This window comes from Sapajus apella, unplaced genomic scaffold (assembly GCF_009761245.1).
Source record: "Sapajus apella isolate SASKATOON/1434 unplaced genomic scaffold, GSC_monkey_1.0 scaffold37, whole genome shotgun sequence".
Classification (NCBI taxonomy): Eukaryota; Metazoa; Chordata; class Mammalia; order Primates; family Cebidae; genus Sapajus; species Sapajus apella.
This window is the reverse complement of record NW_022436977.1, coordinates 15,304,635-15,318,343: the sequence shown is the minus strand read 5'-3', so window position 1 is coordinate 15,318,343 and position 13,709 is coordinate 15,304,635. Positions and strand designations below refer to the sequence as shown.

Genomic DNA, 13,709 nt, shown 5'->3' with positions numbered 1-13,709 from the left:
GATCTTGAATGTAGACTGGATAAACAATGAAATGAAGGCAGAAATAAATTTGTTCTTCAAAACCAATGAGAATGAAGACACAACGTACCAGAATCTCTGGGACACATTTAAAGCAGTGTCTAGAGGAAAATTTATTGCAATAAATGCCCACATGAGAAGCAAGGAAACCTCTAAAATCAACATCCTATCATCAACATCCTTTGAAATTTACGTGACATCAATCACCTAAAATTGAAAGAGCTAGAGGAGCATGATAAAAAAAACTCAAAAGCTAGCAGAAAATAAGAAATAACTAAAATCAGAGCAGAACTGAAGGAGACAGAGACACAAAAAACCCTTCAGAAAATTAATAAATCCAGGAGCTGTTTTTTTTTGAAAATATCAACAAAATAGACCATTAGCCAGATTAATGAAAAGAGAGAAGAAGCAAATAGATGCAATAAAAAATGATAAAGGGGATATCACCACAGAGTCCACAGAAATACAAACCACCATCAGAGATTACTACAAACAACTCTGTGCACATAAACCAGTAAACCTGGAAGAAATGGATAAATTCCTGGACACTTGCACCCTCCCAAGCCTAAAACAGGAAGAAGTTGAAACCCTCAATAGGCCAATAACAAGGGCTGAAGTTGAGACAGCAATTAATAGCTTACCAACCAAAAAAAACCCATGTCCACATGGGTTCATAGCTGAATTCTACCAGACCTGCAAAGAGGAGCTGGTATCACTCCTTCTGAAACTATTCCAAACAAACCAAAAAGAGGGAATCCTTCCCAAATTATTTTATGAGACCAACAGCGTCCTGATACCAAAACCTGGCAGAGACTCAACAAGAAAAGAAAACTTCAGGCCAATATCCATGATGAACACAGATGCAAAAATCTTCAATAAAATACTGGCAAACTGACTGCAACAGTACATCAAAAAGTGAATCCACCAATATCAAGTAGGATTCATCCTGGGATGCAAGGCTGGTTCAACATATGCAAGTCTATAAACATAATCCACCACATAAACAGAACCAAAGACAAAAACCACATGATTATCTCAATTGATGCAGAGAAGGCCTTTGACAAAATTCAACAGTCCTTTATTCTAAAAACTCTCAATAAACTAGGTATCGACAGAACGTATCTCAAAATAATAAAAGCTATTTACAACAAACCCACAGGCAATATCATACTGAATTGGCAACAGTAGACTGTTAGTAAAGTTTTGAGGGAGACAAAACTTACACATGAATTTTTGACTGTACAGGGAGTTGGTTCCCCTAACCCCCACATCATTCAAGGGTCAAATATATTTGACTTTGTAACTCCTAATATAATGACAAGAATGTGTGAGAATACCTAATGTTTACCAATTCTCAAACTTAAAGACATACAATAAAGAACAAGTAACACTCCACTGAGTGAATGCAGGTTGAGTTCTAATTCTGCTCTTCCACAAATTGGTTGTATTTTCATTAGTAAATCACTAGCTCTTTCTGGGCTTTAGTTTTCGCATCTATAAAAGGAGAAAGTGAATCTAATTATTAAAGCCTTCTTGCTTTTAAATAGGCTCTGGTTCTATGGCACCTGTATTAATCATCAAACAAATAGCTGTAGAGTTTTATATGACATTGACCAAAATAACTTCATTCAAAATTTCAAATATGTCTCCATTTTCTATTTCTGAAAAGCCACAACTGAAATTGAGACCTCAAGAATGCTCAACAGCAAATACTCACAAAGTCATCTGTGGCATCTTTGACAGCTGTCATAGTTATCACCAGGACCAAAGGCACAATGGTGGTAAACCAGGTCAAGGAAGAGATTTCTGGAATTAGCTGAAACAAACATTCCAAATAGTTTAGGACTTTTAAAGTTAAAAAATATACCTTCCAAATTTTGTCATTTAATTTTATAAAACTTAGCAGAAATTAATGGGATTATATTGACTTATTTGTACAAATGAAGAATGACTTTCAACAATTTAAGTGTTTGTATTTGGTTATGACACATAGAGTAGAAGTATTATTGAACTCATTTTCAAACTACCAAACCAAAAATTGAAGTTTTTATAGCAAGGGGAGAAGCTTCTTGAAATCTTTTACAGATGATCACCTTCTCCAATACGTTAAATGTCAACCATCTTTCTCAGCTTTTCATCTCAACTTTTAACAATTTTATCAACTCCTCTTTTTACCAATTCCCAAAGAGAGATTATTTGAACATCTGCCTAGCACCAGACACTGTGCCAGGTACTTTCCATTTATTACATCATTTAATCCTCAGAAAAGTTCATTGAGTTAGATTCTTACTAGCATTGTTTTTGTATGATCCCAGAAGGTTTGTATTCCATGTAAATAGTACTGTACCCCCAGTACACAACACAGAATACTACATTATGAATGGTGTCCAGGAGTCAGGAAATTTTGCAGACCTGGGTATCATGTCCCCATTTTATAAATGAAGTATCTAAGAGGTCATGTAACTGAGCCAGGATCACACTCTGCTAAAATTTGAAACTGGGTCTCTTAGACTTCAAGGCCTATTCCATTGTGCCTATACCTCCAAAGCCACCCACATAAGAGAGCCATGGTGACAGTGGACATAAATGTCTTAGGTGGTTTTTAAACGGGATTCATTTTGGAGGTGCTTCACAGCCATCAAGCAGGAAAGGATGGAGTAGAGATGGTCAGTAGCTAAAGATCAGGCCCCATCAAAACAACTCTAAATCGATTTCATATAGCAGCTTTCACATAAGATTTTTATTAAAAAATTCAAAACCCTCTGATGTGGCAATAAAAATAATGACTTTGGTGTCAGAAAAAGCTAGATTCTAGTCCTAGCTCATCATCAACTCATGGTGAAAGCTTTACCACCTAACCTCTCTGGATCTAATTTCTTCATCAATAAAGAAAGGAGGTTAGACTGAACTATCCCCAAGTTCCCTTCTAAATATAAAATTCTATGAACAAGAGCCTTTGGCCACAAATAAGAAACCCATTAGAAAAATGAATTCAAAATTCTGGAATGATGTGAAGTGTTACTTGAAGAAACCAAAAGCAATTTTATGGGGAGAGATGTGGGCAGAAATCTTGGATTCTAAGCTTTCTTCAATAAATAGTGAGGTATTTATTCATTATTTTTGTTTTCCTGATCAATACCCAGTTCTTCTCAAATATCCTCCTATTTCTTATGGAACTATCATATCTCCTGACTTTCAGGTCACATCATTTGAGGAAACTTAGTCCATCCTGGATCCAGGGTTTGGCATATGATCTTGGTTAAGCCAATTACTGGATCAAACTCTTCAGCCACAGTGACAGGTTTAGGAATGAAGATATAACTCCAGTCAGAACTAATCCCAAGACTTTTGCTAGAGAAACAGAAAAAGTAATTCATTCATTCATATTTCACATCCCCCCCCACCCTCAGCTGAGTTGGAACTATGATGTTGTCAGTGCCACCAAGTAAAGAGGGCCTACCAGAGAGGCCAATGTGTTTTTAAAAAAACAAACAAACAAAACAGAGAAAGAGAAGCCACATCCTGATGAAATTGTTATTGCTCATGGATCCAGTAATACTTGAGATACACATGAATGTCTTTTGCTTAAACTAATTTAGATTTCTGCCACTTAAAACATAAAGATTCTTAATACAAATAGATATTCAATTAAAGAAAAAACAGTACCCAAATCTATTAATCTAATCCACCTTCTTACATCTTAGCACATTCTCGACCTACCAGTTTGATCTGGTTAAAGTACTCTAACATAAACACTAGGTAAATAACTGGCTGACATGAACTATTTATGTATGTATACAGTATGTATGTGTACAGTATGTATGATTTATATCTTTTTCCTTCCCAAAGTATCCATAAAAGCTAAAATTTCATTTAAGGCCAGATTTTAGTCAGATGGGAGAAAAAGCAAAGGTTATTAATTACCAATTAACCATTCAAAACTGTAAAAGTAGTCATCCTACAGTGAAATAACACATAGCATCATCACTTACTTTATATATGTTAAAAATGTGTCACTGTTTATAAATGAAAATGCAATTTGCCAAATTAAGCTCTGCAACCTACTCAGTCTTAGTCAGCAAAGACTCTTTGCCTCAGCTCTGGCAATCCCTACACTGTAGATGTGAGAGGGAGATAAAGAAAGGAGGGAAGCTATGAGCAGTAATTATTAGGCTCTGGTTTGGTTCAAATAAAGTGCAAGGCTGTGTTTTAAAATGACCTCAGTGTTTAAAATGATAAATGTACTACTTTTTACCCATTCCTACCTCTCCCACATTTGTGAAGAGAAACAGTAACAACAAGACTAAAAATCTGATAAAGGATGATTTTACCTAATCAGGAACATTTAGCTAAGTAAATTAAGTAAACTACTTTTAAAAATTATATGAATACTTTCAACAAACAGATAATAAAGAAATACAACCTAAATATTACCTGTAAAATCAGAAGGCAAAGAAAATAAGCATTTGCCACTCTTTGGAACTGTTCAAATAAATTAATTGGCAAGAAGGTGAGAATATTGTATTTCGATGTATGGATACGATTATCCTGAAAAAGAAATAGCATCGTGTTAGTTTGGGGCAAGGCATTGCTCATTATCAGAAACAGCTCTAAAACCAAAAAGCCTGAGCCAAAGTAGGAAAGATAAGCTGGTTATCTAGGAAATTTCAACTCTGTGTGGCTCAAGGCCTTCATTTTTCCCAAGATGACATGCTCCTGATAATAGATGAAACTACAGGTCCATGTCATAAAATCACCTGTGGCTAAAAAATTTATCAAAAGTTCACCCCTGAGATTTTTTGACTCGGGCATCCAACTATTTGGCAGTCATTGCTTGAGTACCTACAGTATACAGTAGGTACTGAGTTCATGTTGGGGCCCACAAGGCAGGAGGGAACTTCAGAAATCATCTGGTCCACCTTCCCAAAGCATGACTCATTTAGATAACTCTGTCAAGGGGCTCCTAGGTCTGTCTTGGAAAGTCTCCTGTGATGGGAAACTGATAGCCTCACAAGGCAGCCTGTCCCCATTTCAGAATGGGAACTGCTAGAATGGCCCTTATTATGAGAAACCCAAATCTGCCTCCCTATAACTTTTTTTAAATTTTAATAACTATTTCTTTCTACTTTTATTTTAGATTCAGGGGCATATGTGCAGGATTGTCACGTGAGAGAACTACATGTCACTGAGGTTTGTGTATGAAGGATCCTGTTACTGGGTAAAGAGCATATTAGAGTGAGTGAAGAGCTAGACATGAACAGGCGGGGGAGCTCCTGGGAAAGGAAACCTCTGGGAAGCTCACACCTGAGGGACCACTCAAAATTTCCATATTAAAGCTATCTCTAACACTTGTGTAGGCGGGTACTTAGTCATATGTGGATAGGAAAGAGGAGGTAGCTACACAGAAAGAAATATCCCGGAACACCTCTTAAGACACCCCAATAATCACGCACTCTACAGTTAAAATGTCAGAATGTTGTTAGCTACATGCTAATAAGAAGGACAAAAGGGGCCAGGTGTGGTGGCCCATGCCTATAATTCCAGCATTTTGGGAGACCGAGGCAGGTGGATCACCTGAGGTCAGGAGTTTGAGACCAGCCTCGCCAACATGGTGAAACCCCCTCTCTACTAAAAATACAAAAATTAGCCAGGTGTGGTGGTGCATGCCTATAATCCTAGCTACTTGGGAGGCTGAGGCAGGAGAATCGTTTGAACTCAGGAGGTGGTCCCAGTGAGCCGGGATTGCACCACTGCACTCCAGCCAGGGCGAAGAGCGAGACTCCTAAAAAAAAAAAAAAAAAAAAAAAAAAGGAAAAAGACCACTGGCCAAAGGGGACATTCCCAAGAGAAACCTGGCACCACAAGTACAGATTAGGACAGGCAAGGAAATTCCAAAGAGATATATGCAGGCCCAATAGGTATAGATTTGGCCTCTGGACAACCTTCCTGGGGTGGCAGCAATGAGCAGGGACACCATCAGACAGAATTTGTATTGATCACCAGCCCACACATGCACATTAACCCACAGTAAAGGAGGGTCCCACAAGCCTAGACGAAGAGTTAAGGCAGGAGCGGGAAAAACTAGACAAAGCAGAAAGATGGAGACTTGAGACAGGGGCAGTAATTTGCAGAAAAGTCCAACATGATAAAGCTCCCTGTGCAGAACCTTTGGAACTGTTTTCCCACAGGATCATCCCACTCCTCCTTTGGGGTACACCTATTTTTCCTACAATAAGCTCTTTACACTATATTTTTTTCAATAAAATTTTTTGCTATCTTTGTACTGTCTTTTGGTTGAAATCTTTCTTCCAAGTTAGAGAAGAACTGGGACATCGGCTCTCTCTGGTAACAAGCATAGTACCTGATAGGTAGTGTTTTAACCCTCGCCCCCACTCTTCCACTCTGCTTACTCTAGAAGTCCCCAGTGTCTATTGCTGCCATCTTTATGTCCATGAGTACCCGTTGTTTAGCCCCCACTTATGAGAAGTCGCAGTCTTTGGTTTTGTAATCCTGTGTTAATTCACTTCAGATAATGACCTCCAGCTTCACCCATGCTGCTGCAAAGAACATGTTTCATTCTTTTTTATGCCTGTGTAGTATTCCATGGTGTATATGTACCACATTTTCTTTATCCAGTCCACCACTGACGGGCATCTAGGTTGACTCCATGCCTTTGCTATCGTGAATAGTGCTGTAATGAACATACAAGTGCACGTGTCTTTATGCACATTTATGCAATTTATTTTCCATTGGGTGTATACCCAGAAAGGGATTGCTGGGTCAAATAGTAGTTCTGTTTTAGGTTCTTTGAGGAAATGCCACACTGTTTTCCACAATGGCTGAACTTATTTACAACCCTACCAACAGTGTATAAGCATTCCTTTTTCTCTGCAACGTCACCAACATCTGTTTTAATAATGGCCATTCTGACTGGTGTGAGATGGTATCTCATTGTGGTTTTAATTTGCACTTCTTTAATAATTAGTGATGTTGAGCATTTTTTCATTTATTTTTTGGACACATGGATGTCTTCTTTTAAGAAGTATCTTCTTGCCACATACCAAATTCCATCCCTGGGGTTACCCAGGCCAAGCCTAAGGCCTTTCTATGTTGACAACCTTCAAATATTTGAGAACCACTCGTAGGACTCCCTCAAAATACTTATTCTGACTCAGACATTCCCAAACCTCTCAACCATTCTCCATGACTTATTTTATGCACATTTCTTCCTGGTCAGGCTCTACCGGATCCATCCCAACCTCTCTGCATCTCTCTTAAAACATGATGCTCAAAATCAAACACAACAGCAAATCTGGCTGAGCAAGTGTATGTATACTAAGGACTTTGATGTTTGTGTTCTATATTGTATTGACATGTCCAGAGATTTCATTGCTATTTTGGCAAATGTGTCTCACTATGTTTTCATAGTAGGTTCCGATCAACAAAAATTCCTAGATCATTTCTACATAAATCACTATTAAATCAGGTTTCCCTTCCTATACATTTACAGTTGGTTTTTAAAACATTGATCTTTCATAGTTCCTATTACACCAGCCTAATGAAAAAAAATTAATCTCAAATGTACTATCTAAAGCATTAAATATTCCTCCCAGCTTTGTGTCATGAGAAAATTTCAAACACATGCCTTTTATATATTCTTCCAAAGCAATAGACAAAAATATGTAAAAAAAAAAAAAAAAATTACAGGGCTAAATTCACAAAAACAATTTTTTAATTAAAATCATAAAGCTATGACAAACTACTAGAGATCACTCTACAGATTAATACTTTCTTCAGGTATTATATAAAACATATTAAATATGTTTTCTTTAACCATTTGTAAAGCCATCTAACTATATTCTCTGAGGCTTAATTCTCTTATTCACAAAAACAACATGAGAAATTTGGGGTGACAGATATTACTGAAATTCAGAATCAACATGCCCAGAATAATACTTTTTAAATGAGGTTAGTTTGGGGTAACTTATTTTAGGTGAACCTACGCTGGCTCCTAGTCATCACTCCTAATTGTTTTTTTAAAATCCAGTCATTTGTTAAATGACCATTTTTAACATTTGATATGGTTTGGCCGTGTCCCTACCAAATCTCTTCTTGAATTGTAGTTCCTATAATCCACACATGTCATAGGAGGGACCTGATGGGAGCTAACTGAATCATTAGGGTCATTACCCTGATGCTGCTATTCTCGTGATAGTGAGTGAGTTCTCATGAGATCTGATGGTTTTATAACAGGTTTTTCCCCCTTTTGCTCAGCACTTCTCCTTGCTGCCTCCATGTGAAGAAAGACATGTTTGCTTCCTCTTCCATCCCATCATCAAGCTTCCTTAGGCCTCCCTGGTCAGGCTGAAGTATGAATCAATTAAACCTATTTTCTTTATAAATTACTGAGTCTCAGGTATGTCCTTATTAGCAGCACAAAAACAGACTGATAAAACATTTGTCAGGAATCAAGGTGTCCAGTTTCGCGCTACAAGTTGTGGGAAAGTAAGAAGAGATGTCAAGAGGAGAATTTCCAGCTTAGTTGGCCTGATGCGCAATATACTGAAAACTGTTCTGAAGGCTGATAATGACAGTATTGCAGTATGTTAACTACTCAAGAAGTTAACACACTGCAAAATAGGGTGTGGGTACTGTCAACCACATGTTTTCCTAAGAAAGGACTTGGAGAAAAGAATGCAGAAGATTAAAGCTAAGGAGAAAATACAGTTAACTAAAGGAGCTCGTATTCCTCATTCTGTTTTATATTTTCCTTCGAACTTAAAACTAAAATAGAGGTTAGCCTAGCATCTTGCCAAAAGGATATATACAATGTCTATAACCATCAAAACCACAGCAGGAATTATAAAGAAACTCTCCTACAAAACTGAGTTCCACATAGGTAAAGAGCCAATTCTGCGGGATATAAAGTAATAATGCCAAACAGAAACTATGACAATTTTCTCCTATTTGCTTTGCTTGACGTATAGCAATGACTGTGTTTGTTCTACTCCTTCTGTTAAACTGAGTCACAGATGATGCAAACCCTCCCAGTTTTGAATGGGAACAAAGAACAAGGGCTCCCCCTCCTGGAGAATAGCTGGTCTAGTCGTTTTTCTTTGTTTCTCAACCAAAAGCAAAACACCCTTCCATCTCCACTGCCCTGTTCTAGCATGTGAGTACTGTATGGGTTAGACCTTAAATCAAGCACATTAATATTTAGTCATTTCATAGGCTATGGGCTTACAGTCCAATCTCAGTACAATTCATTCCATAAGGCAGAGAAGATCTTCACCACTATCCTTCCAGAAGTACTTTCCCACCATGGATGACTAGAAACATCCCAACCCTCAGAAGAAGAGGAGGAGAATCCATGGAGCCTCTTTGGTGCTGATAAAAGCCAAACTAGAGGCCATGACATTAGCTTGTTAGTGAGGAGGAATGGTTAATGGATTCCATGATGAAGTAGGCTTGGGCTTACAGTCACAGGTGATGCCAAACAAGGGCAGGATCCCACATAGTGGGAAAAAGCCTCCCGTAAATGACCGTGAGTAACCACCTGTCCCCTGCAGAAAATATGCTTCCAAGAAGGAGAAGGGCAAAGATGAGCTGAGGCCCATTATTCCTCCAAGATTGATCCATCAGGTAAATTACTTCATTTTACATGTGGCAGAGTAATGGTGTCGGGAGAGAAGTGTCACACCAGTAGAGAAATCTCCACCTGGAAGGCAACATCAGGTGTTTTGAGGATAAAGCATTGTTTCTCTAAAATATTTTAATGCAAAGGCCCTGAGGTGGGCAAAAAGTGGCACACTTGGGGATCTAGAAGAGGGCCTATGAGGCTGGACTACAGAGGTCAGCACAAACAGGCTGGATAGAGTAGTTCCTCAGAATACATACTAAGGATTTTAGTCCTTCTTATAAAGACTAAAAGGGACTATTATAAAGACTAATAAAGACTAAAATCATAAGTGAAGGGGGAATTACTGAAACATCTTAAGCAAATAAATAACTTGGTGAGATTTTTATTTTAAAAGATTACCCTAGCTATGTGGAGAACAAATTGGGAAGTGACACGAGAATAGATAAGGAAAGAGCAATGAGGAGGTCTTTGAATTAATCCAGGTGAGAGATGATGGACAGCTTAGATCAGGATGGTGGCAAAAGGAATGATCATGAATAGTGATAATAACTGACATTTTAATCAAGCGTTTACTGTGTGTACTGTTCTAAGAGTTTTACATTTTATAGCTCATCTTAATCTTCACAACATCCTTAAGAAATAGGTACTATTATTTCCATTCTGTAGAAAGGAAATCCAAGATTCAGAGAGATAAAGTAACTTACACAAGGTGACACAGTTTGTAAGTGGTGGTAGAACCAGGATTTGGATCCAGTATAGACTCCGGAACCCACCCTCTTCACCACTGTGCTGCCCAATTCCTTGCAAAGCAGGTATCTCTTCTGCTTTCAGAGTAATCTGCCCTTGCTCTCTCCTCCAGTCTGCATTTCAAGCCTGCTGCCACTTTCTTATCAAAAGAAATTCAGTATGTTTACTTTTTTCTCTCTAGTCAAGCCCTTCAGGCACAGCCCTGGTTCTATTGCCTGATGTATGCTTACGGCTTCCTTTGATTCTCTTTCAGTTCCCCTCAAGAATGATTCTCTTGGCCCCTAACAAAGCTCAATGCAGACAAATAGTACACATAACCACTCCTTACATTAGCTCTCAACAGAAGCACAGTGGCCAAAGTCCTTTGTATTTCCAGCATTTACTACTTGGTGATGGGGGGAAGGTGGTGAAGGTGAGGAATAAAGTAAAGAAAATGAAGTTAAAATGACAATTTTTCAGAGATGGGCTACCAAATAAAACATGAATAAAGTGGGGAGTATTGCTTTTTTCTAGAGTTCCTCATTATGCATACAATGTAAGTCTACTGCTTAAGTAAACAAAGCAAATAGAAAATAGCAAACTCTGCTAAATTAGCAAACAGCATTTTGGGAGACTGCCTTAATTTTTCTACCAACAAAATGGAAATAATAACATTTCTCATATATTTATAGGACTATCATGGAAATGAGAGCATAGATGTAAAAGCATTTTTGCTGAATTGAAAGAATTATACAAATGTAGGATTTTTGTGAGAGACCCCCAAATAATTCAACTGTCAATAAATGCAATGTACTAGTAAGGATAACTTGCTATGCCACAGTAATAACTCCAAAACCTTCATGGCTTAACCCAACAAGAGTTTATTTCTTGCTCATGCTATTAGCCCAGCATGAGTCTGCTCATCACATACTCATAATGGACCATCCACCACCTCCAATGCTTTGAGGTATATTACCAGAGAAAAAAGAAGCTCTGAAGAGTCTCACCCTTATATGTAATGCTTCAACCCAATTTCTCACAACATATTGGCTGGAAGAGCCATCATGTGTCCAAAAGACAGAAAGCTAGAAACATTAATGGATATCACTAATGGCTACTGCAACCAATAATGAAAGCTAATCTATTATTTTCAGAGTATGAGACACATAAACTACCAAATATATCAAAAATCAACCTCAGCACTTTAAATTCAGTCCTGTTAATGGCATATGTAACACTCATTCAACTATTCCTCTCCCCATCAGCTAACAATGTGCCAAATTCCTTAGTCTCGTGAACGGGATAGATTCATCTCCCATCCATAATTCCAGGGTCAGATTAGCTTAAGCCAAGTACATTGCCCACCCTCCTAACTACATTATTGAATTCAGATACTGGCACAAGAACTGTATCAATTCTGAAATTTTCCGATAATGTAGGCTTTCTCTTTTCTATTGCATTCCAATCTGCAAACAAGTAACCCTAGAGATTACTAACAGCATCTTGGGGCCATGAGTGGGGAGGCTGCCAAGAACAAACTCCGTACTAAAAATGCAGGGCCAAGAAAAGCAGAGAAAGAAACTAGACCAAGCCCCTCCTGAGGCTAGCCCTGTCTCTGGACTTCTCAGTTATATGATCTGTTCATTCAACTCAAACTAAGTAAGTTTGAGTGGTTTTTCTTTTACTATCAACCAACCAAACGCATGCAAGATCATATAGCTTACTTCTATCTCTATGTTTGCCTTTAAAAAAATGCATTTCAGAAGGCTTAAACCCAAATGAGATCAGTGGTTGTCCAGGGACACTGCCTACGTCTGTGAATCCCACAAGCCCCAGGAGCTTTTGTAATAAGTACCACAGTTTCAACACTATCAAATCATCATCCCACATCTGATGAGACATTTGTACATCATGACAACTATAAAAAGGAACATTCCGGAGCTTGAGGGGGAAACACCTAGCTTTTCTTGCCACAAGAGGAGGCAGATACAGTATTTTTATGGTACGATCCAGATTCCAGAGAGAGAGAAAATCCTAATTAATAAGGGAGGGGGGTTACCTCTAAACCATAAAATAAAAAACAAAAAGAGATTGTTTCCACAAACTGTTTGCATAAAAGAGGAAGTGGCCAAAAGGCATTTATATCACTCAGAAAATACGTAAAACACCCACATTAATGCAAAGATGCCAAAAGAATGCATGTATGGGACCTGGAGATTAGACATCTGGTACCTCAATGATACCAGGCAGAACCCCTGGTAACTCCTCAGTATCAGCAGACTGTTGCCTGGGGCAGAGTCCACAGGTTTCCAGGATGGGCGCAATGGAAAGATGACAACACTCCACTATGAACGCTGCTGAGAAAGCCTCAACCATAGAACAGGCTTTGCAGAAAACACGAATCAATATTGATTACACTCATCACTACCACCACAACCACCACCACCATCTTAACATTCTCCTGAGCCTGGGCTCCCAGACTTGAGCAGAAAACGAGTATGAGGAAGGAAAGAACAGAGGGCACATATCCCCCAACATTCATTCATTCATTCATTGATTCAACTAATTTTTGTTGAAGTCTTTCTGTGTGTCAGGCAATAACATTATTGAATCAGGGCTACAGACGTGAATAAGCAAAGTCCTTCCCCTCATGAGTAAGTTTGTTATGTTAGTTGTAGAAAGAGAGGCAGGAACAAGCAGATAATAAAATTGTAAACTTATAATACAATTTAAGGAAGTAATCATCAAATGCTATGACAAAAACAATGAAAAATAGAACAAGAGCACTTTGCCTGCCAACACTCCCTCAGGAAGCCTTCTTGCTTGATTTTCCAGGTTAATGCAACATCAAGATTATCCTACCTGGTGAGACCAGTGGGAATATGTGCCCCCTAGGGGGTGCTCAATTTCCTGGGTACCCAAAAGAATCCTCAGAATACATACTAAGGATTTTAGTCCTTATTATTCTCAGAAAAAAAAAAAAAGAACTTCACATACATTTTAACTAAAAATGTTAACCTAATATCTAATTACTATCGACAATATATGTATATGTTTATGTGTCTATATACCTATAACAAAGACAATTTAATGCATATATTATCTATAGTAAAAAAATATATGTATACACATGCATATGTGTATACACATGTGTGTGTGTGTATATATATATATATATATATAAATATCTGTAGCAAAGACAATCACCTATAGATTGTTTACATGTATATATGTAGATTTAATTTCTTTTTTTAAATTTTTTATAGAGCCAGGTTATGTTACCCAGGCTGATCTTGAACTCCTGGCCTCAAGTCATCCTCCCACC

The 13,709-nt window shown here is 38.0% G+C and overlaps 1 protein-coding gene across 23 annotated transcripts in view; it reads right to left on the bottom strand.

Annotated features, from left to right (window-relative positions):
* ATP8B4 (ATPase phospholipid transporting 8B4 (putative)) overlaps positions 1-13,709 on the bottom strand; it is a 381,647-nt gene that overhangs the window by 316,665 nt on the left and 51,273 nt on the right. For 8 of the 23 annotated variants that reach the window (XR_004274964.1, XR_004274962.1, XR_004274963.1 and 5 more), the window contains exons 1-2: positions 4,453-5,597; positions 1,736-1,834 (exon numbers count right to left, since the gene is read on the bottom strand). Coding sequence is in view for 16 of the 23 variants with exons in the window: in XM_032297802.1 (XP_032153693.1) it covers positions 1,736-1,834; positions 4,453-4,614 (261 nt within the window). In the remaining 7 variants the exon portion in view is untranslated. Of the gene's footprint in view, positions 1-1,735; positions 1,835-4,452; positions 5,599-11,360; positions 11,871-13,709 lie in introns of those variants that run through there. The other 15 variants (XR_004274965.1, XM_032297793.1, XM_032297801.1 and 12 more) reach the window with 4 other exon arrangements.